The sequence below is a fragment of the Xyrauchen texanus genome, chromosome 31, assembly GCF_025860055.1.
Source record: "Xyrauchen texanus isolate HMW12.3.18 chromosome 31, RBS_HiC_50CHRs, whole genome shotgun sequence".
NCBI lineage: Eukaryota > Metazoa > Chordata > Actinopteri > Cypriniformes > Catostomidae > Xyrauchen > Xyrauchen texanus.
In genome coordinates this window covers 8,054,158-8,081,721 of record NC_068306.1, presented here as the reverse complement: position 1 = coordinate 8,081,721, position 27,564 = coordinate 8,054,158, and the positions used below count along the sequence as shown (strand labels likewise).

At 39.7% G+C, this 27,564-nt stretch overlaps 2 protein-coding genes across 4 annotated transcripts; both read right to left on the bottom strand.

Annotated features, from left to right (window-relative positions):
• Window positions 1-9,124: 9,124 nt before the first annotated feature.
• Window positions 9,125-16,955, bottom strand: LOC127624817 (uncharacterized). Of its 3 annotated transcripts, none has more exons than XM_052099754.1 (6): window positions 16,834-16,955; window positions 14,205-14,437; window positions 11,856-12,248; window positions 11,546-11,604; window positions 10,521-11,388; window positions 9,125-10,179 (listed from the first exon to the last, which is right to left on the bottom strand). In XM_052099754.1, exons 2-6 carry the CDS (start codon window positions 14,346-14,348, stop codon window positions 9,976-9,978), a joined length of 1,668 nt encoding a protein of 555 aa, XP_051955714.1. In that variant the 5' UTR covers window positions 14,349-14,437; window positions 16,834-16,955; the 3' UTR covers window positions 9,125-9,975. The 3 variants fall into 3 exon arrangements, with proteins under 3 accessions (XP_051955714.1, XP_051955713.1, XP_051955715.1); XM_052099753.1 differs by lacking the exon at window positions 16,834-16,955 and adding an exon at window positions 15,843-16,120; XM_052099755.1 differs by lacking the exon at window positions 16,834-16,955 and adding an exon at window positions 15,843-16,120 and having other exon boundaries at window positions 14,205-14,382.
• A 324-nt stretch (window positions 16,956-17,279) lies between these two features.
• LOC127624807 (protein SOGA3-like) lies at window positions 17,280-26,135 on the bottom strand. The gene is made up of 6 exons (XM_052099738.1): window positions 25,485-26,135; window positions 21,522-21,746; window positions 21,162-21,320; window positions 20,972-21,037; window positions 18,644-19,870; window positions 17,280-17,414 (listed from the first exon to the last, which is right to left on the bottom strand). The coding sequence occupies exons 1-6, from the start codon at window positions 26,133-26,135 to the stop codon at window positions 17,304-17,306; spliced, it is 2,439 nt and encodes an 812-aa protein (XP_051955698.1). The 3' UTR covers window positions 17,280-17,303.
• Between the last annotated feature and the right edge of the window lie 1,429 nt (window positions 26,136-27,564).

The window sequence follows — 27,564 nt, the reverse complement described above, 5'->3', positions numbered from 1 at the left end:
ACGGCCAGAAGTGTTTCTTTGAATCTGAAATCACATGCTATGTACAGCCAACATAGTCTCATGATAACTCAAAATTGAATAGTTGGCGAAATACTTTATTCCCGTAGAGACCATCCAATCAACAAACAGAATTTTAAATCAAAACAACTGATGGTTTAGGTAAGGGGTACAGTTAATAAAACATGCATTCCTGTTGACTATTACATCATTTACTACTTAAAGTGCAACTCATTTTTGGCGCCCCTCTGTGGACATTTCACCCGGAAACAGGAGCTCACACGTGTCCATACTTTATGCAACACTTCCAGGTTTGGCCACCGGGGGCAGAGATTAGAATTTTGGTAAGACATTTATTCCCATCCATTCATCAAACTGAATTTTAAATCAGAATAATATAGAGTTCGGTTTAGGTTTGGGTGAGATGTTAAACTTAAATCATAATAACGTTGTTCGGTGGTTTGTTTATGTTTCTCTATGGAAGTAACAGTCGTGCGTTTTTGTACGAGCCACCTCGTACTAATTATTACGACTTGTCGTGAGACCGGTTTGGCCACTTTTGTTGTTCAAGGGATGATCTGGGTTCAATACAAGTTAAGTTCTATTGAAAACATCTGTGCATGTTGATGTATTACCACAGAAAAATTATTTAGACAAGTCCCTCAGTTTGCCAAACAAAGGAAAAACCTGTGTACGGTAATGAAATTACAATGGATGCACCAGGATAAACGTTCAAATACACACGGTTTCAAAATGAGTGTAGCCACAAGACAAGATCCAATTTCTGTCATGACCATGCAAAGCAGTTAAACCTGTAAACTTCTGGATAATATGCTAGAGGATACCTAAAATGGGATTTATGTACCTTCAAAAGTTTACATAGAGAAAAACACCAATTAAGTTTTTAATGCAATACAAAAAGTTAATCTGCCTAGAAAAGTAGTCCCACTGCTTAACGTATAATTTAATAAACTTTGCAGCTGAAATAACTCATTTTTGTACTGAATTACTATAAGCACTTTAACAAAACACTTTAAGTGTCACATTTCTGCTTTTAAAACCTCTGCCTTGCCTTGCTTCATTGTAAGTTCTTGCCTGCATATGTGAATTTTCTTTGTTTTATCAAACTGAGGGACAAGTCAACATCATTGTCTTTTGTTAGCGACAGCATGCCCTTGATTCAGATCTCATTGTTTAGTTTGGCCTAGTATAGTTACAATAAGCATGGAGCATACACATCACTTTACTGTCCTCACCTTGACACAAATAGTCATGGGGATAATGGTCTGAGGCGTAGATTAATTTCCTTCAAAAATGGTGCCAAGGTATGCGCAGTTGATCTAACTGTCTTTCTCTCTCATATGTCACTCAAATGTCCTGAAAACATCATGTGGCAATCTAAACAGTGATCATCTATCCACAGCTGTCAGTCAAACACAATATTTCTATAGGTACCAGGACAGCAGTCTAGACTTGGCAGACTTTTTTCTTGATATAGTAGAACATGCATGTTGTATTAGTGTTTCCCAATCTTTTGTTATGTACCTCCACAGGCTCAAGAACCTCTTCAGTTAGTAAAGTGTTTATTTTAACTCAGAATATACTGGATATCAATTAGCATATTCATTAGTTGTGCGTAGAGACGACAAGATCCGCGAAAACGACTAAAAACGCTGTATTATGCATACCAGGCCAGTAGTTGGCGATGTCACTTTGTAAAGAGACACTACGCGCCTGCGCACATAAGCATTCTTCCACAGGGCGGTGAATAAAAACATCTAAAGCATCGAGCAATTTTGTCTGGATGGACGATGAGGTTGCTTTATTACAACAAGTGACTCTGGACTATAAAGCACGCCACCTTTTTAAGGACTCCAACTGGTGATCTCATGTTGGTCTGTTCGCCCTGGAGGTTAGGACGAAGTTCTCGAAGTGCATGTCTATAGACTGATCACGTAATACGCGTGCGCAAGACGTCATCATTTTTGTATGTTTACACGGAGACAATAACGGCATTGTTTTCAAAAACTTGCACGTTGAAGCCCGTTTTCAAAAGTTAGCGTTTTCAGTCCCCAAAATGCCATTGTTGTGTAAACGAACTGCCAAAACGCATCAAAAGTTGAAATAGTTGAAAACGTTGTCTTGTAAATGGGCCCCTTAGATGGGACGTTTAACAAAAGTTGGCATTTGCGATCTTTGTGGAATTGAAGTACCATAGAGGCGCAACATACCACCCTCAAGCAAAACACTCTAATTTCTGTTACGCTTCTAGCAGGTAACAGACTTACAGGTTTTACCAAGTAAAATCTTTCGGAGTACCCCCTGCATTACACGTCACCCAGGTAAGGAATCACTACATTAATTTATGATGTCCAGGGTCTATGTTTCCACTGTTTTAAGACTCTGGATGAGTGTCTCCTTTCAAATAATTATTTTGGACCTTTCTGTATTCCATTATTATCCCTCAGGACCTGGTGTTACACTCACAAATACTCATCCCTGTCAACACCTTCCCTAACTGATTGTGTGGAGGTCACAGAGGTTTTGAGGTGTCTCAATAATTTATTTTGCTACGGAGCGGAAGGTGCAACACATAACTTCCCCACAAATCTTACTCTTATTGCTTTATATATCAACTGGAAGAATGGTCAACATGATCAAATGGGAAATCGACATGTAGCTTCCGAAAGTTTATGTACACTGAAATCAACCCCATTCAGACGAATTATGGACAAGCACCATCTCACGTCGTTTGCATCAATTCAAGCATGAATACATTTCCCTCTAGCGCTCCTTATAGCGTGTTGCTCGAGCATCCTACGAGACAAGTTCTACTCCCGTCGGTACCAGGAAGTAATCGCATTCACATGAACAATGGTAAGCGTGATTCGGAAGTTGCATTTTTGCTCAAAAATTACACTTTTATAATGCCGGTTTGGGTTAGAGGGTACAGTTAATAAAATATGATTCCTGTTGACTGTACAACATCGTGTACAACTCTCTTTTGGCGCCACTCTGTGGACATTTCACCCGGAAACAGGAGCTCACATGTAGCCATACGTTATACAACATTTCCAGCTTCGGCCACTGGGGGCAGTGATTTGAATTTCGACCTTCTGTTGCTGAATTTACAGTGTGATCAGTTTGTAATGTTACCTTGTTCTGGTGGAATAATTTGAGTTATCCTACACCTACCTATGCTTTTTTGTTTATAGTTTAGTTCCAATAAAATGCCTGTTTTGTTCTGTGTAAGGAAGTTTTGAGTTCTTAGTGTTGTTTTATAGATCATTAAACTTTATTTCAATAGATCAAGAAATTAGATTTTTTTAAGATACAACCCCTTTAAAGTAAACACAAATTAATATTTAACTAAATAATGGTGTCTTATAGTAAAAATTCCTGATAGATTTACAGGACTTTCACCTGTTTGTAGGCTATATTGATTTTATTTTCATTTCTTTGAATGTTTGATTTGTATTTATTATTCACTGCAAAATGTTTGCTTGACACTTCACATTTTTCTTGACATATTATTGAGATATTAATATCAGCGATACCAGGAGAAACCAGTTATCACAGCTATCAACATATTCTACAGTTAATGTGGCCTACAAATTCAGCTTCATTTGGTAAGAAATAAAATAGTATTTTTTTTAAACAATTATTGTATAATAATAATTATTATTATTAAAAGACATTTTATTAATAGAAATTATAAATGTATCAGTAACGTTTAAAAATGGGCATTTCATTTAGTTTGGAAGCACTTCCGGGTTAAGCCCCGCCCACTCTCGGTTCTTAGACTACTAGACGGATACAGATCATTTTGTCATATGAACAGATACCGATAAAAATACAGGTTATGGCTTCACTGCACACCCCTAGCATCCTTTGTACTTCTGTAATAAATAAAATAAAATAGTTAACGTGGATGTTCAACAAGAAAAGGAAATGTAGCACGGAACCTGATCTTATCCATCAGGAATTTATTAAATCATGAAAAGTGGCCTCTATTCTTTCTTTATCACACACACACACTCTCTCTCTTTTACTCTCTATTGTGTCTTTCTGTTTTATTAGGTGTCTATTTCAGTCCTGAGGAGTGATGCATGCTGTGTGAGTGTGAGTGTGTGAGAGCGAGAGAGAGAGAGAGAGCATATGTGTGCTACTGTAAATCTCAGGTCAGAGGGGGACAGGGAAGCAACGTGAGGTACACACGTGTCTGCAATCACCTGCCCATACCACGGTCATGCCCAGCATGTAGCAGTCATTCATTTTATTCTGTGGTTTAGCCCACACCCATAAATCTCTTGACATGTTATTATCAGCTCTAGTGGCAATTAACGACTCTCTGGAGTCTTGTGCCTCTAATTAGCATTTGCTATCTACTGTCACTATGCATGTGTTTTTAGATGTTCAGCTGGGATTTACAACCACGGGTACAGATCTCGGATCCGTTTCTCCAATTATTCTAGAGCAGGATTCCTATTTTTAGATACTGCATATGGGATAATGATCAAAGGATTTATGCAAACTAAATGTGACTCTTTGAGTTTAGTACACTTGATTGTTTTTCTGGCTGGATGTGTTTTTATAGTGTCCCCAACAGTGTTTGAGTGGCATCTGCAAACTAGAGCTTTTCTCAGAACTAACTTCACTGTTCTAAGCCATTGTTGCAGTTACTTACACACAAGTAGTGTCTATGTGGTTTTGAGTGAATGTGTAAAATCAGTTCAACCCCTCAAGTTTGCACAGGTGTCCTTGCAGAGTAACCACGGGTGTAAAAGCTTAAAATGATTTATCTTTATGCTGGTCATGAGATGAGTTGACTGATCTCCATGCAAGGTCATTCTTACATTTTAAGTGCAACTTCAGTATCCAAAAACATTGAGGTGTCACTATAGAATAGTGAGAAAATGCAATCTTCATGTTTGTTAGACCTCAAGAATAAATGTACACATATGTGTTTGTTTACAAGTAAACCCCAGAGGGTTAGCTACCTTTAAAGTATACTCAGTTTAGGATTTAATCAGCTTCAGCAGACGTTTGACTCCACTGAAAGACGTTCTTCAGATGCTCCACACTCCATTTCAGTAGGGTGCGGTAATGCGCCATAAACTGGATTGCCAACCGCCTAAATAAACATTACAAGAAGAAGAAACACTTTCTTGCCTGTGACAGTGATCGTGCATTCAGACCAGAGGCGGGAAGAGCATCAAAACTCGCTCTGGCTGCCATGGCAACAACGCTATGGAAGATTCGTGGACGCTCTAACGTAGTTGAAATAGGCAGCCGCAAATATTTAAAGGGGCCGCAAATCATCCAGACATGTCGACTGGTATCTATTTGCTGACATATCACATTTGCGTATACACTCATGAAATCTTATCATATATTATTATATAAACCATAATATCCACTTCATCAACTCATTTGGCACACCAACAATTTCAGACATTTTTGTCCACGTGTCATTTTATAAATTGTTTTATTTAAATCCCTGTAAGCAAACAGGGACAGATCATATATTACGGGAAAACCCGCCACGGCAATAATCAGTTTCTCCTCCATTTGTAAAAATATTTGTGGGAACTAAAGTTTACACGGTTGTGTTCTCTAGACTTCGCTAGAGTGGAGCACTTCTATACACCAATAGGTTGCCGCCGAACCGCGTCAAAGCTCATTACCATAATGTTGCCCGCACTTGAACTTTCCTCTGACGCCCACACCGCCCAAGACACGCCGCTTCTCGCCGTCGAGAGACGCTGACTGCCATAGAAAATGAATGACTTCCGGTCGATTTGACGCTCTCGACGCCTCTGGTCTGAACGCACCATGATATGGATCACAAAAAAAGAACGTTTAATCAAATAGTACAGTGGTTCCCAAATATTTAACACTGGTGTGCCCCTCCAAATATTCAACATCCTTTAGTGTACACCCTCTCTAACACATCATTTTCACACAAGGTATTTGAAAATATGTATATTTAGTACAGTGTTCGCTGTTCTTTTCTGCATATCGCGGCGCCGTTTTGTGGTCCGTTCTGCATAACGCGACGGCTCATCTTAGCTTATTGCGGCCCATTCAGCACGTTTCGCGGCCGACCCACCGGCCCGCTCGGTTCATCCGACGGCCAGTCCGCCCCTGATCGGCACCAAAGTGCATCGGCCCACTGGGAAAATGCCCGGTATGCCAGATTACCAGTCCAGCCCTGTACGTCATTGACGGCAGACTTCGAGCATTTCTGGTAAGTATCTGTGCAATTGCGTGGTCAGCTCAAGATGCTTTTTTAAAAACATGCAACAATGTAAAAAAACGTCTCTAGCGTGCAAGCAAATGTGAGTGAAAATGACTTAAAATGGAATTAAAATTAAAGTGGAATATTATTTGGCCGCACCAGATGTCTGACACCTGTCAAAGCTTATGATCTTATACCATCATAATCAAAACTCCCTATGCATCTAACCTAAAATACAAATTATGTTTTAAACTGCGGAGAAAAAAAAACAGACAAACTCACTAATGATTACTTAATGAAGAACCGCAGCCACTGAATGACACCGTGTACGGTTCATCAATTAATTCACAAAGAGCATAATTCCCAGGAGGCTGAGCAATGCAATGCCATTTTCTGAACTTAGTAAATGGTTTACAAACATCTTTCAGCTGCATGACACATGGCTGAATCATGTTGGCCCTCAAGCAAAGGCCTTCAGATTATGTCCAGTTTTGGCATCTGTCAGCAGCTTTTCAGGTGATTGGAGTTGTTACAACAACCGCTTTTACGTGAATAATTGGCCAACACATAACAAGAATGCAGTCCCGTTTGTGTTACTATTACAAACCTCAATACTTAAAGGGGCAATGGAGTAACCTTTAAATTTTTTAGCCTTTAAACTGGATTTAAATAGTCAATAAGAGATGTGTTTATAAAGTATGTAAAGTTAACTACAAATGTTTGTCATTACTCATTACTTTCTAAATTACATTTGATAATGCTAGTGCAGTAGAAATTGCACATGTCAAGACATCTGATTGGCTTGTGGTTGCCTTTCTTCTATGACATCACAATGTGTTTCTGGGCAACTCTTGCACATTCAGTTCCCCACTCACTCCTACATGAGCGGGTGGCACTGGTTGGGCTAATCTAAGATCAGTGTTAACATTGAGAGCTTTATATAGCCATGTTTTGGGGATTCTCCTTTGCAGGATTAGACACCGTTAATTCACCAATTTCCCTGAGAGACGTCTTTGTGACATCATGGAGACTACCCAGCTGTTGTTTAGCCCTTTATCTTGACTGTTTCTTTTAAGTGGTGCTTGCTGAGGCAAACATAACTTCAATTGCTTGTATTTAAATTAAACCCCTAGCCTTAAGTGTTAAACTTTGGTGTGTGACTTGACCATCAACGTTACTGCTATAGACATGAATGTAACCTCAAATCATGTGGATTGACAGTGAAAGGTGTGCTACTTCTTGTCTAAGCAATCAAAATATCGATTTTATTTCCTGTTGGATGATATAATAGGTGAAACAATCACATAGGTTTATGTTGTAGGATGGAACCAAGCCATAACTTGGGACCAGAATATCATAGAGACTTGGGGGTTGTATCCATTTAGCAACTACCTAGCAACCGCATAGCAATGGGCTAGTTCCAAGTCAGAATTTCCAACTTCGACGAGTGCTGTGAAACACCACATTAAGACTGGATTCCAACTTGGAAACTTGTGTGGAAATCTATATCTCCATTTTCACCAAGATGCAGGTGCACAATATTACACAAACCCGTCGGCAACCAGGGAGATTTATACAAAGTTCAATCTTGCAATGATTATTCTCCATACGTTGGTTGAAAGGAAATTATTCTGTTCACCTGCTAAGCTATTAGGAGCGTTTTGTGTCCTTCTACATCATCTTCCAAGCAATAGATGGCATTCATTTTCGGAGTTTGGAGATACCAAGAAGGAATATCCCACACCTGAGTTTAAATGGAATGCAGTATAAAAGCACTCAGCAATGCCCTAGCAATGTGGCAGTGAGATTTGCACAGGTAAGCACCACTCAAGTTTTGGAGGAACCTAGGGATCAAGCTGAGGTGTTGTGGTTAAGGCTCAGGGCTGAGAACCAGAAGGATGCTGGTGTAATCCCTGCAAGAGGGATCCCTGTAATACCTCAAGGGAAAGTTATGGAAATTCCACAGGCCCTCGCCGTATACGAATACATAAAGATAGTGATATGGATAGAAAGAATGTAACCTTTTATATAATTCATTGCACACTGTCGAGAGAGATGGCTTTCATTAAGACTGCTTTGTGCCAAGTGTCAATGTGATGTAGCCTTTATTTCTCATTTATGGATTCAGAGTGAGACATAGGGGAACATGACACACACCCCCCTTGCCTCTGCATTTCTGTCCTCCACAGTTAAGTCTAATATTTCTGGCACCAAAACAACCTCACACTTCCTATTTCAGGAACAGGTGCAACATTTCAGCTGTGGGTCGAGTGACTGAGAGAGCTGGACTAAGAAGAAAGGGATGCTGGGTAAGAGTGGGTTACATTAGGACTCTTTGGTTGAGGAATAGAATGCATCCTGGTTGCTTTTAGCCACATGGTGTGAGGGCAATTTTAATGCTGTTAATACTACTTAACAAGGAGTTAATTAAATAGAGGCCTCTTTACTATGTTGGCATGAAACATTATATATGGTAGTTGAGCTTTTACAGTTGTACAGAAGGGGGAATAAAGGAAGGGTTGCAAATGTTTTAGCCCCTTGTCAGGTACACTGAGAAACAGTAAACTCTTGGCATTATCTGAAGAAAATGTGTGGCCCATTCAAAACTTGCAACCACAATGCTAGATTGTAAAGGGTTTCAGAGTGTTTGTTAGCATCTTGCTATGTGGTTGCTAGGGTGTTCCGAGTGGGCCCAAAACCATAGCTTTTATATCTATAGCTTCATCATTTTTTTCAAGACAATTTGAGGTATCATGCTGTAAATACATAGGTGTACAAGTTTCGTGCTGAATTTTTGGGTGGCAGAAGAATGAACAATAATATTATTTATGTTTGACTTTGCAAGTGCCACTAAAAACATAAACATTGAAGTGTACAGAGTTCCAGTGTTTCACTGACTGGTCAAAGCACAAGTGTTTATTCTCCAGACAAAAAAGGATCACGTCATTTGTAAGGGTCATATCACAACATTAAATAATCATCCCAAAAGCATTTCTTTATTACAATACACTCAATACAAGTCATATTCACAGATTATCTGCTTTGTTCATTTGGCGATTTTACAAGGCCAAAAATGCAGACCTGTTCCCGCAAAAAAGGTGCCATGCACTGCATAGTTACAGCCCACCACAGGCACCGTCAAATAAGGCTTGTAAAACATTATGAGCCCATAATGTCTTCAACACATCAATATTATGAAGCACTAACGCTGTACTGAAATGGACTTCATGGCGATTTGACATCAAAATATTTGCACACACCTTTATAGATTATGCATAATACATTAGGTTGCCATGTATGTTTAAAAACATGTTATGTACTATGTATACATGCTTGCATGGTTTAAAACAATGCCCTGCATGGCACTGTAAGACCTGTATGTATGGAAAGCACTCAGAAAAACAATTAAAAACTGAATCAAACCATACAAAACTTAATGAGAATGACAAAAAAGTGAGGAGACTGAAAGGCAATGATGGGTATGTCACCAGGTCACAGAATGTTCACTGGAGTTACTTTCCAGAACACTTCAAAAAGCACAGACTTATAAGAAAAAGGTATCCTTTTGAAGTTACGGACTGCATTAAGGTGCATTGAAGGGGTGATGGCTGTTACATTCAAAAGAAAGCAGTTCATGATCTGTAAAAGGTTAAAGTTGAAAGATCTGTCCATTGGGTGAAAGATACAAGATTCAAGATGTCCATTTAAAGTGTCCATTCAAGGTTGTTTTATCCTGGTCACATGATGACTGTTTCCGTGTGCAGGGAATAGGAATTTAAAAACTGTTTGGCTTTCAGACTGGGGCTTGGTGGGCAGGACGTAGGGGGTATTGTGCTAGGGAGTGTATGCTTTGCCCACCTGGATGGACGGCGTTGATTGGCTGGCCGAGAGGGACGTGAAAAATTGCTTTTGATGGGGACAGGAGATGATTCACGGATGACCTAAAGGGAAAAGTTTTTATTTAAGTATTTATATGTGTAAATTAACAATACTTGGGTAAATATACTAGTTTTTATATATAAATAATATGTAGATATTTGAAATATCTGACAATGTAGGCATGTTATGTCTTTATTTGGCAGGACAGAGGAAGGAAAAAGGATAGCAGTGGAAAGTATAGAAGGACGATGGGATCTGGCCAGACTCAAATTTGGATCCCTGTTGGAGCACATTATGTCCTACTCGTAATGTAGCGCCATGGCTCCAACAAGTGTACAAAAACTACATTATATCCATTTGATGTGTAGTGTGTGTGCAGAACACATTTATATACCCTTCTCACCTGCTTTGTGTCCAGTTGTTGGGTGAATGTGTCTCTCTGACTTCTATAGTTCTCTATCTCCATCATTTCTAGAAGTTGGTCCAGGTTGTCATTTTGCCATCTCAAATCAACACAGAGCCCAGTGTGTACCTTGCCATAGTGTTGAGAACCTGCTCCCACAATCGGCTCCACCAACTGGTAGTCAGAGAATAGGTCCTCACCCTGGAAGCCCGCTTTGTGGGATTTATGTCCAGGACCCTTCTTGTGGTACCCTGCTTTAAGGTAAGACTGCGAAGGGCTTAGGTTGAAGGCCAAGCCATACTGCTCAGGAGCAGAGCCAACCATCTCACTGTGTCTATCTCCGTTATGGAGCAAATGTTGAGGGGGAAAAGCTGCCGAAGGATCCTGGCCTGGCTCCAGTTCCACCATTGGTTTGTCACAGTCTGCAATGCATTTCTGGATGGGCACTTGTGTGGACACCCGCCTGGCATCGAATTTGCTCTGGCAGACGGTAGTGCTGGCGTGCTTTGGCAGTTCAGTGGAGATCAAAGTGGTCATGAGACCATCTTCAATCAGGGTTTTCCCCTCGTTCTCCTGCAACATGGCACCAAACTTACGCAACACTGATGGACTGCCACACTTCCTGTCGATCAAGAGGCACTTCCTATCAGGTTGTTGTGATGACTCATGGAAGGGTGAACGAGGGGGTACAGGTGAAGCATTTCTCTGTTTAACTGGCTGTTTGGAAGCTGAATTTTTAGGGGGAAGGTTGTTTGATAAAATCTGGTCTTTCCAGCTAACATGACAAGCCTGAGACTCATCCAGACTTGCTTTCTTTTTCTTGTTCTTATCCTCCTCCAACTCTTCCACAACTATGCCTGAGGCAGTCCTGAGGTAGAGAAGGGAATTGGTGCAACACTATGCATTAGTCAGTAACCAAGGCATTGGTTTTCCTATTCCAAAAGGCATTCGCAATTCCTATTTTGCACACAATGACAATGTGAGATAAGAGTAAGTCTAATAAGCCTAGATAGGAAAGGCTTTACCTGTTTGTCCCAGGGCTTGTCTTCATACTGTCCTGATAACTGTGTGAAACAGGAAATACCTTGGGGTTTTGAGTCCCAAATAAGGAGGGAGATAGAAAGAATAATGTGAATAAATTCTTATCAGAAGTTATCCTTGGTTTAGCTGGTCGGCCAACTGGTCTCCTAGTCTGATGAGCCGACAAGTGCCTAATCCCCCATAAAACCAGACTGGGAGACCAGCAAACCCTCTTAGACTAGTTTAAGCTGTTTTTTTTTTTTTTGTTTTTTTATAAATGAGGAAAGATTGAACTCTAGTGAAAGACATACTCACTGTATTTGGGGCTCCAAGATTCCTTTGACTGTTTCCCAATTGTGGCCTCTGTTGGAGGTATCCGTTGAGGATATCTAGTGTGGCGTCCTGGTTACCAATATTATGACAACTGTTTGGATTTTGGCTGCATTTGCTCAGTGGATTAAGCATGTAATTGTTGGAGCCATTACAGTTATTGCTGAGATGAGGAAACCCAAAGCTTCTAATAACCGAAGGATCACCACCAACTCCCTTGCATTGATGAACTGGGAGGTTGCTGTTTGGGCAACCAGAGGGATAACCATTGGCAAGGTTAACAGGAAGCAAGGTAGTAAAGTCCAGGCTTTTGTTGTTGGTGATATCGTTTGTGTTGGTCTCATTGGCCTCTCTTCGTGCTTTGACTTCATTATACAACTGAAATACAATCACAATACATAAAGAGACATTGAGATGCAAATAAAATGGTATTGCTCTTTCATAGCTCAGGAGACAGGAGTCAGAATTCAACTTTGTCTTGGATGTTTTTGACAAATGTTGACATACAGTAAGCATCACTAAGATCATTTGGTCCTGGAAGAATTTGATGAGAAATTTTCGAGTTCATATTGAACTCTGGCTTTTGATTGCTAACTTTGGTATCTTGGCAATTTGAGGTTTGTTTGAGACATTATTGGGATCTCTTCAAAATGGAAAAAATTGTATCCTTGAATAACTAAATGATAAATAGAACCAAAACAAATACACAAGCCAATGAATGCCACTGTTATAATGTACAGCATTGACTAGTTATGCAACCTTAGCATAAATAAACCACATGAGGTTTCTCCATTAGAAAGGGGTCAGTAAGATGGACAGGGTGTGCTTGTTCTATTCAGAAGGTTAATTAGTAAACCAGTAATAATGTGTGTGTGTGTGTGTGTGTGTGTGTGTGTGTGTGTGTGTGTGTGTGTGTGTGTGTGTGTGTGTGTGTGTGTGTGTGTGTGTGTTTGGTCTGTTTCAACATGAATGCATAATTTGTCATCGACTTGCATTGTCTGTGTTTTGCCATGAGAGACAGAGAGTGCGTGTGAATATTTGGTTAGTCTGTCACCCCCTGTCCCCTTGGATTTAATAAGCTTGTTAACATCTGTCAAAGTCATGGGTTCAGACAGAGGGAGAACCACCAATTATTATAGCCAAGAAATTCAGCCAACAACAGGCAGTCAAGATCCTTTCAGCCAATCACAGCCCTCGAAAAGAGTGGCCACCAACAACACCAACAAACGTTACACCATGGACATTGGTGCATGCAGATTTGCAATTCTGTCAAATGTTCTGGGATGTTTAACAGGCAATAAGCATATATTTTTTTTCATGTACACAATAGTTATTATTTTTATTGATAAATTAAATAGGATAATTGGATTAATGGGATAGACTAGCTTTGAGATGTATTGATATGTATTAATATATATTTTATACATACACATATCAGCCAAAACATTAAAACTACCTGCCTAATATTGTGTAGGTCCCCCTCTTGCCGCCAAAACAGTGCCAACCTGCATCTAAGAATAGCATTTTGAGATGATATTCTTCTCACCACAATTGTACAGTGCAGTTATCTGAGTTTCTGAGTTATTTCCATCCACAGAACTGCCTCTCACTGGAAGTTGTTTTTTTTTTTTGTTTTGGCACCATTCGGAGTAAATTCTAGAGACTGTTGTGTGTAAAAATCCCAGGAGAACAGAAGTTACAGAAATACTCAAACCAGCCCATTTGGCACCAACAATCATCCATGTAATTATCTAATCAGCCAATCATGTGGTAGCAGTGCAGTGCATAAAATCATGCAGATATGGGCCAGGAGCTTCAGTTAATGTTCACATCAACCATCAGAATGGGGAAAATTTTGATTTCAGTGATTTGGACCGTGGCATGATTGTTGATGTCAGACGGGCTGGTTTGAGTATTTCTGTAACTGCTGATCTCCTGGGATTTTCACACACAACAGTCTCTAGAATTTGCTCTGAACAGTGCCAAAAACAAAAAACATCCAGTGAGCATCAGTTCTGTGGACGGAAATGCCTTGTTGATGAGAGACGTCAACAAAAAATGGCCAGACTGGTTGGAACTGACAAAGTCTATGGTAACTCAGATAACTGTGTGTTAACAATTGTGCAGAGAACAATAGCATCTCAGAATGCTAATCTGATATGCAGGCTATGCCGGTTTTAATGTTGTGGCTGACGGGTATATATTTACTGTATATTTGCATTTTTCTTATTTAATACAAAAATAAATCATTAAAAATTATATTATCAGCATAGCAATTTCATTTTAAATTTGATTTACCAAAAATTGGCGACATTGCAGTTATATTTCTCTCACCTCCTCAATCTTTCTCTGCATTTCCTGAAGCTGATCTTCCCATTCTTGCATCTCTGAGTCAAAACTGTCCAGCAGGTCAACTCTCTCTCCACCCCACCCACGACCTCCAGGATCCGGCCCACAGTGCAATTCCAGTGCGGCCATTCCTTTATGTTCTCACAAACTTCTATTGCGATTCCTGTTCCAACGGAAAGGTCACAGGAGTGAGCACACAGGCGAGACCACCAATACCTCTATGAAGACAAAAGAGACATTCATTATTCATTGCATTCTTTGTAAATGATGGGTAAATAATGACAATTTTCATGTTTGGGTGAACTATCCCTTTAAGTAGCCATAAAAGTTCAATAAGCTGCAAAGAAAACGTATCAAATCTAAATAGAATGAATTAAGTGACCATGGGGAAAAAGTACTGTTTCTACCATGGTTTGCCTTGTAGTGCTACAGTACAGTATGACGTTTTGCTATGGATCTTGACTTCCTCTGAAAGTAATTTTTCAGAGTTTATCATTACCAAATTTCCAAACATCCTTTGAGGTATTTCCCTGGTGTATGCTAGGAAGCAAATATCTGAGCTACAGTACTTGCTTTGGCCACCTCCCTTAGAGCCTAGACCCAATGTAGAGCCTAGACCAATTTAGAGACTAGACCCAATTCTACATGCTTTACCATCCTCCAAACCTGCACCAACTTCCTTAAACCTGCTCACTTTTTCCATAAAAGACTATGTTTGTATAAAGTCCTTTGGAAGATTCTCTTAAGCGAATTGCAATAGATAATATGAATAGTCCTCCCTGGAACAACCTGAGGTGTCATGATCAAGGACAGAATGGTGAACCTACAACCATTGAGTCACCAGCCGTGATCTTTAACCACTAGGCTATCCCATCCAACGACACGTCTTTTGCATTAGGGATGAGGTCAGAGTTCCCAGCAAGGACAGAACCTTTTACCCCCTTGGACGGAATCAGAATAGGTGCATCCTTTCCACGGTAACGTCACAGAATCTTTCTGTAACGCAACTGATTTATGACAGGACTTATGGATGGAATTTTCGGCCATCATGGAACATGACACCCGGTTGAACTCTCACGAAATTGCCAGAATGTACCATTGTGTGACGTAAGAATAGAGGGATATTTATAAACTATAAATAGATAGATGATAGCATATCAATTTACATTACACAAGAATTAAACAGTTACTTTTAAGTAATCAAAGTGTTACTGTATAAAGTATTCAAGTATTCAAATAAATATTGAAAATTGTAACATTACACAATTTTATAATATTACTCAATACACTAAAATGAACACAGAAGTGTAAAGTTTGATCAAAGAGGATGTTACAACCACAATCTTGATTTTATCTAATCTATCCAATGTCGTCGGTCCAAGTTCATTTATTCGGTAGAAGAGTTAACAAGCTTCATATGAGTCTGTTGACAAATGTTTTAGTACTTACATCTCTCGTCTGTATGAAATCAACACAGACTTTTTTAAGACAATACTGCTTAAGCACAACCAAACCATTGCAGTTTAAATTTCTCCCCATTTCTTTCAAGAATTAATCTCTCGTACTGATTTAAAAGACAAAGTTTCTGGCATGTTTTTGTCTACAAGCTTTCATAACTCTTACCGTTTAAATCCTATTAATGTTTTCTCCAGTAAATCCCTCTTATGAACTGAAACTTCAGTTAGAACGCTCCAGAATATGAGTATGTTACTCAAGCACGGCTTTGTTGCTTAAATCAGAATCGCTCTTGTTTCAGTACCACTTCCGCTTTGACAGCACCTCCGCTTTACCAGCACATTACACCCCAAGGACCTCCTGAGAATTGCTCCCACTGTTGTGACGTAAAGTCCTGCGTATTGGATATTTTCCTCTGTCCGGCCCTACAGTCCTGTCCTGTCCTGTCTCAGGGTAAACAACTCCTAGTTCCGAGGGGCCCCTGTGCTTTATAGTATTCACCCCTGCTATGTCAGACCCAGCGGGTGTCCGGTGTCATAATGTCAGATTAATTCCGGCATTCGTGATCTCCATGCAAGAGATCGTTGTCATCCACATTCTAGGTTAAATTACAAAGACAGAGGGACAGTGTTTACATGGTGTTGACATTGCTATTTTAAAATGTGCTCTTCTTCTACACCACCTCTGTGAAGCTGTTGCTAGTCTGCTTTTAGGACTTGGCAGATTGCGGTCTTGTGACTCCCATTCCAGTTGTTTTGCCTTCTACTAATGCCAATGGGCAACAGGCTATTTGTGGCCCTCTTTTTAAGATGCCACCGGACAGAATTAGAGGATACTAAGTGTGCTGTCCGCAGTTCTTAGGGGGCGCCTCAAGCTTGTTTTAGCATGTATTTATTTGGCACATTTGATTGTTGCTCAGTAAACAGGCGGGCATCAGTTCTGTCCTACTATTGGCCGCAGACTCAAATAGTTTCTGGGCACATTAGCATATGCAAACAAAGACAACAATGTTGCAAAAGCATCTGAGAAGACAGATCTTGTTATTTATCTTATAAAAAGAGATAGTTTGCCCAAAACTGAAAATGTACTCAACCTCATGTCATTCCAAATTCACATGTATTTTTATTTTTATTTTGTGGAACACAAAATTCTCACTCACCTTGGGATGTTATTGTAAAGCAATGGTTTCCAGTTTATTGGGTAATGTGGTAAAGTGCCTCTTGGTGCATATTTATCAAAATCTATGTGCATGATAGCAGAAGTCCTTAATGAAAAAATGTCTTCTGGGTAAGTATTTTCCAGTGGCACCAGGCAGGTAATGTAGAGTACTGATGTCTTTTGAGAAATGCATATAATATTTCCTGGTGTTGTCTAATTGTAGTCGTTATTTGCAAGGAAAATCTCCAGATCTTGTTGATGTAATGTCCAATGGCAGCCATATATGTGATTAGGGTGATGCAGTCCTTAGATTTTTGGTAATTTAAGTTTAGCAGACTTATGTGCTTAAACGTGCAGCATGTTCTTGGAAAGTAACCATCCTGTGATTCTGCAACCATGGCGATATACAGAACATTGACAAACAAACAAAAACAAAGGGCGAGACTATGCAAATGAACAAATGGATGGTGATCACAAGACAAAAAAGAGGGTAAAAAGAAATACGAGTTTAAAAATGGTGGCATACGAGAGAGTGGAGAACAACACTAGAATGAGAATGAATAAAATTATGGGCTGAAACATCTGGGTGATAAACCGACAGGATTGACAAACATGCATTAAAAACAGGGGAACGTGGGAGACAGGATCAGAGAGAAAGAGAGAAAGGTTAAGATATTATGGCCATCAACATTTTTCATTTTGCATAGTTTACATATTCTTAGCAAACCAAACGGTTATGATTTTCATTGTAATGTTAAAAGCACTCAGGAGATGTATGAAAGATATACAATCCCAATTCCGAAATATTTTGGATAGTATGAAAATGCTTTAAAAAAATGACAGCAACCCCCCCCATTCTCCATTATGCAGGTCTTTATCTGCTCAACTGCCATTTGTTGCCATATTGTGCTCTTCATTTGTCAGTGCCCATGGCATTAATAATTTGCACATCTGTGAGGGAACCATTTTGGAGCAACATATGCTGCCATCTAGAAGGCATCTTTTCCAGGGACGTCCCTGCATTTTCCAGCAGTACAACGACAAACCACTTACTGCCTGGATTATGAGTGCATAGCTGCGTAAGCAGACAGTGCGGGTGCTAGACTGGCCTGCCTGCAGTTCTGGCCTGGCACATTATGAAGCGCAAAATAGGGCAAAGAAGGCCCAGTACAATTGCTGCAGACCTGCATTATGGATGAATGAAGGAAAATTCCACTTGCATAACTTCAGAAGTCTTCAGTGCCCAAACGCTTAATACATTTTCTTCGAAGAAACGGTGATGTTACAGAGTGGTAAACACTCGAATGTGCCAAATTTTTGGAGCAATCATCTGATTTGAAATGAGTGTATAAATAAATAAAGGTAAAACGTAAAATAATGTGTTGTTGTAGTGCTTTCAATATTGCACAGGTTGAACAGATTTTACAAATCACTCCTTTTTGTTTTTATTAGCATTTTCCGTATTTCACCAACTTTTTCGGAATGGGAGTTGTAGTGTCCCTGTGTTCTTAAAAGAACAGTTCACCCAAAAAAATAAAATTCTCTCATCATTTACTCACCCTTATGTTATATCCAACTTGTGTGACTCGTTTGGATCTTGAAAGCCAGTGGCCACTGTCAACTTTCATTGTATTGTACTTTCAAGTGCGGCTACTTTTGTGTTCCACGAATAAAGAAAATTATACAGGTTTGAAATGGCATGAGGTTGAGAAAATGACATTTACATTTTTGGGTGAACTTTCTTTTTCTACATCATAAAATCAAACATACTATTTGTTTCACATTGACACACAGACTCTTGCCAGACTCACAGACAATGGTTCTTCTGAATCTCTTTCCTCTGGTCTTGGAAGTCTGTCTATAAACCCCTGTAGCTCCTTCCTGAAGGCCTTCATCTGAGCATTAATGCGATAGAGTAGCTCATGCTCCCTTATCCGGCCACCATTCTCATCATCTTCCATACAACCGAAAAGATCCCCATTAGCTACAAACACCCTTGCCTCCGCTATAATGGAACTAGAGTCGGCTATGAGACCATCAATGGTTCGTCCTAATCGCTCTCCTTCAGCACGGATGTCAATCATCTGTTGCCTTTCCCGTATAGAGCGCAAAAGGAGGCGAGAGGAGTCAGGCGAATTCAGAGAGCGAGTTGGCGTGAGGCAACGAGCATTGCGGACTTCCTCTGAGTCACTTTCTCCTCCGACAGGACCCTCGCGTTTACGATGAGGAGGAAGTCGAGAGGAAGATGAGTCGTCATCGCTTCCTCTACGCCCTCCGATTCCAGGACCACTGTCACTCTCTGCATCACTGTCGCGTGGTGTGATGGCAAGGTGTGATGCTAGGTCGTACCGCTGCATGTTGGAAAGCAACACACGGTTCTCGTATTGAAGCTGCATCACCTTCCCGCTCAGTTCGTTTATCTGTTTTCTAGCTGTTTTGAGCTCCTCTTGCAATGCCTCAGCTTTAGAGCAATCTCCTTCTCCTTTGTTGCCGCTCGATGCATTGCCACTTGAAGTATGCCTTGTGCCCTCTTTAAAGCGCAGTTTGTTCAACTCGCATGTCACTCTCTTATTCTGCTCCTCTACATCCGCCAGGTTCCTTCTCAGAAGTTCTGCCTCATCCTCCACCAACTGTAACTGCTGCCTAAGTTCCGATAACTCTGACCCCTGCTCACGCCCCACTCCTCCTTCAGCTCCAGATAGGCCCCCATTGGAAGGCTCGTCCCCTCGAAGGTCATCCAGCTCAGCCCTAAGGCCGCGGTTCTCCACCTCCAGCTCGACAATTTTACGCCCCAGGATGTTGGCCTCCTCCTCCACCAATCGCAAGCGGAGTTTCAGCTCTGATTCTCGGGTTGTGGGAGGGCCACCAGCTTCACCTTTTGGATGGGAACTGTCCAGGTCTCCGTAGAAGGAACGATACTTCTGTAATTCTTGTTCAAAACAGTCCTTTTCCTTGTCAACCTTGGCCATTTTCTTCCTCATTAAAGTAGCTTCCTCTTTAATAAAGGCCAACTGGCATTTCAAGTCCTCATTGTCTTCCTGAGGAGAGAAGATTTGCGTCACATGTTAAGGCTTAATAGGACCAATACTTCAAAGTTCTACACCAAACACAAAATTATCAAAACATCTCAAATGTGTGCAAATGAAAAAATTATTATCATGAGGACCAATGGATATAGGGGAGACCAGGGCTAGTTGTCACACAGGGAAGTTGTCAAAAGGGTTGTATCTCAATAATGACAAGATTCAATGTCAAAAGTTTAATTGCACATGGCCGTTTCTTACCATTTTAGCATGAAATCACGATTGTCGGAAGAATGGTGGCTGACACAGCAGTGTATTAGCGCAGCGACCGTGTCGTTGGCACTGCAGGAGCGAGCAGGGGAGGGGGAGTGGGGGGCACTTTTGATTTGGTGCCCTCTCATGCTGATGGTGCCCTAGGCGACCACCTAGTTCGCCTTTGCCTAGAAACGGCCCTGATTGCACAACTGTGTATTTTCACTAGCAGAGGTTTTGTAAGTTGGTTTCAAACACCTATTTCTACAACCTATTAAACTAGAAATAAAATGGTGAATTAGACACTATCATCATGCCAATGCCAACAACATTGGCATCCATTCAGACAAGGGGTCAACTATATTATGTACATTACAAATGCTGACTTGAAGGGGGTGAACCCTTATGCAATCAATTATTGTGGGTTTTAAATATTTGTTATTAATTTAGACTATTTGGTAGGAATGCGTTTTGCCTTTGATATGAAAGAGTCTTTATCTGTTGATCAGTGTCAAAAAAGCCAAAATTAAGTTCACTATGTTTCAATATTAAAAAAAATAATATATATAAAACATTCAAAGGGGGTGAATTATTTTTATAGGCACTGTAGTGTGACAACATGCCCTGCTATTGGGGCAAAGGTCAACATGTGTTCAAAAACGGCGGGCAAACACGGTGAAAATGTTTAAAGGCTTTTATGTAGCCAAGAATTGAAGGGATGTGGCTATGCAGAAATTGGCTTCTGTGACAGCGTGTGACAGCTGGTTTCCCCTATAGGCTAATTCAAATAAAGACACATAGTTTGTCTGTTTGTCTTCTAGGACACATTGTTGGTTTCTGAGAAGGACAATGTTTTGAACTCACCTCTGTTGGAGTCTGAGTCTTCCTCTCAGGCTTTTGTGCATCCTTGCTTCCTCTTCGTTTTTGAGACTAGACACAAAGAACTTACATGAATGCTTGAAATCGAGTGTGAAAATTATTGTGTAGTGCTGTAGTGTCTTTGTGAGTGTACTTGCAAATATAAATCGTTAGGTCTCTGTGTTTGTGGGCCTACCTCTTTGGCTTTGTCCAACTCATTTTGCAGAGCCTGTTTGGTGACTTCCACCGCAATAAGTTTCTGTCTCAGTCGCTCGTTCTCTTCTTCAGTCTTTGTTCGTTTCTCCTCTACGTTCTCCAGCTCATGGTGAAGTCTCACAGACACATCCTTGGCAACCTTTCAGAAATAAATGTAATGGTGTGGCTTTGTTAAAGATATGATGTGGTGATTCATAACCTATCATGGTTGTGCCATTGAGCAAACACTGTAACCTTCGGTCTCTGAGAGGTCTTTGAGGGTGAGTAAATTATCCCAGACTTTCACACTATTATTCTCATGTCATGTATTTGTAGATAAGATAAGAACATCTGTACTTACCTTCAAATCTTGCTCTAAGCTCCTCAGGAGCTCCTCGTCGATTTCTCCTGTTTGTGCGTAGCGTAGACGTTTGCGTTCGGCCTTGCGGAGTCTGTACTGAAGGATGCGGCAGTTCTTGTTCGCACGCTCCAGCTCACGGCGCATGTCTTGTAACTGACAGGTGTCCTCCTCGTAAAAGGTGTCACGCATCTCTTCCGTCTCCGTTCGCATCTCCTCAATTTCATTCTATCACAACCAGAGTGCTCATTAAGAAAATCCTAATTTTAGAGAAAAACCTTCTGCTTATTGTCAGACTTTCTTTTCTGTCATCACTGCAGAACTATGCAAAATAAGTGTCTATATTTACATGTTAAATTTTTTTAGAAATCATGCACACTTCACATTATTTCCAGCAATCCATCAGATCACACATGACACATGACAAATGAGTCCATGACAACCTAGCGTGAATGTTATTTTATCTATCTATCTATCTATCTATCTGTCTGTCTATCACACTTTTCTGTCTGTCTATCACACTTTTCTGTCTGTCGGTCTATCACTCTTTTCTGTCTGTCTGTCTGTCTATCACTCTTTTCTATCTATCTCTGTCTATCACACTTTTCTGTCTGTCTGTCTATCACTCTTTTCTATCTATCTATCTGTCTACCACTTTTCTGTCTGTCTGTCTGTCTATCACTCTTTTCTATCTATCTCTTTTCTTTCTGTCTGTCTATCACTCTTTTCTATCTGTCTGTCTATCACTTTTCTGTTTCCCTGTCTATCACTCTTTTCTATCTATCTGTCTGTCTATCAGACTTTTCTGTCTGTCTGTCTATCACTCTTTTCTATCTATCTGTCTGTCTATCACTCTTCTATCTATCTGTCTGTCTAACACACTTTTCTGTCTGTCTGTCTATCTATCACTCTTTTCTATCTATCTGTCTGTCTATCACTTTTCTGTCTGTCTGTCTATCACTCTTTTCTATCTATCTGTCTGTCTATCAGACTTTTCTGTCTGTCTGTCTATCACTCTTTTCTATCTATCTGTCTATCACACTTTTCTATCTATCTGTCTGTCTATCACACTTTTCTGTTTGTCTGTCTATCATTCTTTTCTATCTATCTATATGTCTGTCTATCACACTTTTCTGTCTGTCTATCTGTCTGTCTATCACACTTTTCTGTGTCTATCACACTTTTCTGTCTGTCTATCTGTCTGTCTATCACACTTTTCTGTCTATCACTCTTTTCTATCTATCTGTCTGTCTATCACACTTTTCTGTCTGTCTGTCTATCACACTTTTCTGTCTGTCGGTCTATCACTCTTTTCTGTCTGTCTGTGTCTGTCTATCACTCTTTTCTATCTATCTCTGTCTATCACACTTTTCTGTCTGTCTGTCTATCACTCTTTTCTATCTATCTATCTGTCTATCACTTTTCTGTCTGTCTGTCTGTCTATCACTCTTTTCTATCTATCTCTTTTCTTTCTGTCTGTCTATCACTCTTTTCTATCTGTCTGTCTATCACTTTTCTGTTTCCCTGTCTATCACTCTTTTCTATCTATCTGTCTGTCTATCAGACTTTTCTGTCTGTCTGTCTATCACTCTTTTCTATCTATCTGTCTGTCTGTCTGTCTATCACTCTTCTATCTATCTGTCTGTCTAACACACTTTTCTGTCTGTCTGTCTATCTATCACTCTTTTCTATCTATCTGTCTGTCTATCACTTTTCTGTCTGTCTATCACTCTTTTCTATCTATCTGTCTGTCTATCAGACTTTTCTGTCTGTCTGTCTATCATTCTTTTCTATCTATCTGTCTATCACACTTTTCTATCTATCTATCTGTCTGTCTATCACACTTTTCTGTTTGTCTGTCTATCATTCTTTTCTATCTATCTATATGTCTGTCTATCACACTTTTCTGTCTGTCTGTCTGTCTGTCTATCACTCTTTTCTATCTATCTGTCTATCACACTTTTCTATCTATCTGTCTGTCTATCACACTTTTCTGTGTCTATCACACTTTTCTGTCTGTCTATCTGTCTGTCTATCACACTTTTCTGTCTATCACTCTTTTCTATCTATCTGTCTGTCTATCACACTTTTCTGTCTGTCTGTCTATCACTCTTTTCTATCTGTCTATCAAACTTTGCTGTCTGTCTGTCTATCACTCTTTTCTGTCTGTCGGTCTATCACTCTTTTCTATCTATCAGTCTGTCTATCACACTTATCTATCTATCTGTCTGTCTATCACACTTTTCTGTCTGTCTGTCTATCACTCTTTTCTATCTATCTGTCTATCACACTTTTCTGTCTGTCTGTCTATCACTCTTTTCTATCTGTCTATCACTCTTTTCTATCTATCTGTCTATCACTCTTTTCTATGTCTGTCTATCACTCTTTTCTATCTATCTGTCTGTCTATCACACTTTTCTATCTATCTGTCTATCACACTTTTCTGTCTGTCTATCTCTCTTTTCTATCTATCTATCTGTCTGTCTATCTATCACACTTTTCTGTCTGTCTGTCTATCATTCTTTTCTATCTATCTGTTTGTCTGCCTATCACACTTTTCTATCTATCTGTCTGTCTATCACACTTTTCTATCTATCTATCTGTCTGTCTATCACACTTTTCTATCTGTCTGTCTATCACTCTTTTCTGTCTGTCTATATATATATATATATATATATATATATATATATATATATATATATATATCACTCTTATCTATCTATCTATCAATCAATCAATCAATCACTCTTTTCTGTCTGTCTGTCTGTCACATGTCTAGGCCAGACATTTTCTGAAGCATCGCCAATGTATCTGTCTGTCTATCACTCTTTACAATCGTCACTCTATCTATCTATCTATCTATCTATCTATCTATCTGTCTGTCTGTCTGTCTGTCTGTCTGTCTGTCACATTTTGCTGTCTGTCTGTCTATCACTCTTTTCTGTCTGTCGGTCTATCACTCTTTTCTATCTATCAGTCTGTCTATCACACTTATCTATCTATCTGTCTGTCTATCACTCTTTTCTATCTATCTGTCTATCACACTTTTCTGTCTGTCTGTCTGTCTGTCTATCACTCTTTTCTATCTATCTGTCTGTCTATCTATCACACTTTTCTGTCTGTCTGTCTATCATTCTTTTCTATCTATCTGTTTGTCTGCCTATCACACTTTTCTATCTATCTGTCTGTCTATCACACTTTTCTATCTGTCTGTCTATCACTCTTTTCTGTCTGTCTATATATATATATATATATATATATATATATATATATCACTCTTATCTATCTATCTATCTATCTATCTATCTATCTATCTATCTATCTATCTATCTATCTATCTATCTATCTATCTATCAATCAATCACTCTTTTCTGTCTGTCTGTCTGTCACATGTCTAGGCCAGACATTTTCTGAAGCATCGCCAATGTATCTGTCTGTCTATCACTCTTTACAGTCGTCACTCTATCTATCTATCTATCACATTTTGCTGTCTGTCTGTCTATCACTCTTTTCTGTCTGTCGGTCTATCACTCTTTTCTATCTATCAGTCTGTCTATCACACTTATCTATCTATCTGTCTGTCTATCACTCTTTTCTATCTATCTGTCTATCACACTTTTCTGTCTGTCTGTCTGTCTGTCTATCACTCTTTTCTATCTATCTATCTGTCTGTCACACTTTGCTGTCTGTCTGTCTGTCTATCACTCTTTTCTGTCTGTCGGTCTATCACTCTTTTCTATCTATCAGTCTGTCTATCACACTTATCTATCTATCTATCTGTCTATCACACTTTTCTGTCTGTCTGTCTGTCTGTCTATCACTCTTTTCTATCTATCTATCTATCTATCTATCTATCTATCTATCTATCTATCTATCTATCTATCTATCTATCTATCTATCTATCTATCTATCTATCTATCTATTTCATGACTAGGCCAGACATTTTCTCAAGCATCGCCAACAAACCTTAAGATCTTCGTTTTCCTCCTCCAATCTGTCGATCTCGTCCTGCAGGGCTTCATTCTGCTGTATCATGTTCTCGGCGGCAGGGCTTGTGGCCTCTACGGCGGCCGGTGCCGGTTGCGTGTCGCCTGATGCTTTGCGCTGCATCCTGCCACTTTTTTTCAAGCGCTTGTTGATGTGATACTGGATGATGTCCGACTGCAGACAGCCCCCGCCCCAGAAGGCCGACCCGCAGCCAAAGTACTCTCCTCCTGCTGCGGCCTCTCTCCCCCTCGCACCACCGTCGGGCTGCTCCGCAGACGAGTCTCTCTTGATGCACGGTAACCGCAGCAAGCGACGTGTGTCCGGTGATGGTGGGCGATCAATCCGCTCCTCTGTTTCCCAAACCGCATCCGTTTCAGTTTCAGCACCACGAACAGCTGCCGCGCCTCTCCCCACACGTTCCTCTGGATCCACCTGCTCTGCTTCGGGCCCTTTACCGGCTTTACCTCCGAGCTTTGGCGCAGTGGATGATGTGGCGCGGCAGCCGCTGGGTTTGGAGGCCGATGTAGAGGGGGTTTGTGCGGTTGATGGAGAGCGCGGTCGTCTCCTCCCTTCGCTTCTGTCCGCTGATGGTGGAAAATCCGCAGCGCCACTTGCGGCAGAGCTCATCATGTCATATAACGAAGTTCCAACAACACTTTTAATGGCTTATTCCGTTTATAAAAGCTAAAATAATAAAGATAATGAAATTAGGACCAATTATATAGTTATATTTAATTCTATATAGGCCTACAACCCAGGCGTATGATAGCCTATATTATAGCCTGTAGATTATATTAACCAACATGCAATAAAAGCAAAGTATAAAGAAGTATATGAGAAGTATAAAGAACGTGCTGTCTGTATTCTCCGTGACTCTTAAAACGTTTTGGTCGTCGTTTAAACGAGGATCTACATTTTTTTTGTGTGTGCCAAAAATACTTTACTGGACGCTGGTAATCTTTCACTGTAAGTTTACAGTATGTGCAAACAACGATAGCCTTATTTTTGGAATGGTTGCAAGCGTCATTTTAGTTATTCTCCAAGAACTTTATATGGCGATACTGTCTTACCTGCACAAGAACTGAGTTCTGCTGTCGAGGGTACCAGTATATGCACACGATGAAGAGGCGTTGAATATTCATGAGGTGACGTAACCAACACCCAAAGGAAGTGTGACAATCTATTTACTAATGGTCGTGACTGTCCATTTCCTTTTTTAAATGTATGATTTTATTTGGTAAATTTAATTTAGGCTACGTAAAAAGGAAAATTGTCTGATCTAAACCAGAATGTCTAAAGTATACTCTCAAATCTAAACAAAATAGATGGAGATCTACTGTTTTATATGCTAAACAGCTGAATGTTATTTATTTAATTATTCAGTTAATTGTATTATTAGACAGACAGACAGACAGACAGACAGACAGACAGACAGACAGATAGATAGATAGATAGATAGATAGATAGATAGATAGATAGATAGATAGATAGATAGAAAGGAAAGATAGATAGATAGACAGACAGACAGAAAAGAGTGATAGATAGATAGATAGATAGATAGATAGATAGATAGATAGATAGATAGATAGATAGATAGATAGATAGATAGATAGATAGATAAGAATGAAAGAAAGATAGATAGACAGATAGATAGATAGATAGATAGATAGATAGATAGATAGATAGATAGATAGATAGATAGATAGATAGATAGATAGATAGATAGATAAGAATGATAGAAAGATAGATAGACAGATAGATAGATAGATAGATAAGAATGAAAGAAAGATAGATAGATAGATAGATAGATAGATAGATAGATAGATAGATAGATAGATAGATAGATAGTTAGATAGATAGATAGATAGATAGATAGATAGATAGATAGATAGATAGATAGATAGATAGATAGATAGATAAGAATGAAAGAAAGATAGATAGACAGATAGATAGATAGATAGATAAGAATGAAAGATAGATAGATAGATAGATAGATAGATAGATAGATAGATAGATAGATAGATAGATAGATAGATAGATAGATAAGAAAGAAAGATAG

What these genes read in the sequence shown, in the direction of transcription:
- LOC127624807 (XM_052099738.1), bottom strand. Translation starts at nt 26,135, where the DNA reads ATGATGAGCTCTGCCGCAAGTGGCGCTGCGGATTTTCCACCATCAGCG. An exon ending in GCTTAGAGCAAGATTTGAAG is followed by an intron (nt 21,321 to 21,521) that starts GTAAGTACAGAT and finishes TATTTCTGAAAG; the next exon opens with GTTGCCAAGGATGTGTCTGT. An exon ending in AGTTGGACAAAGCCAAAGAG is followed by an intron (nt 21,038 to 21,161) that starts GTAGGCCCACAA and finishes CTTTGTGTCTAG; the next exon opens with TCTCAAAAACGAAGAGGAAG.
- LOC127624817 (XM_052099754.1), bottom strand. Translation starts at nt 14,348, where the DNA reads ATGGCCGCACTGGAATTGCACTGTGGGCCGGATCCTGGAGGTCGTGGG. An exon ending in TGCAGAGAAAGATTGAGGAG is followed by an intron (nt 12,249 to 14,204) that starts GTGAGAGAAATA and finishes ATTGTATTTCAG; the next exon opens with TTGTATAATGAAGTCAAAGC. An exon ending in AACAACTGGACACAAAGCAG is followed by an intron (nt 10,180 to 10,520) that starts GTGAGAAGGGTA and finishes TTTTCCCTTTAG; the next exon opens with GTCATCCGTGAATCATCTCC.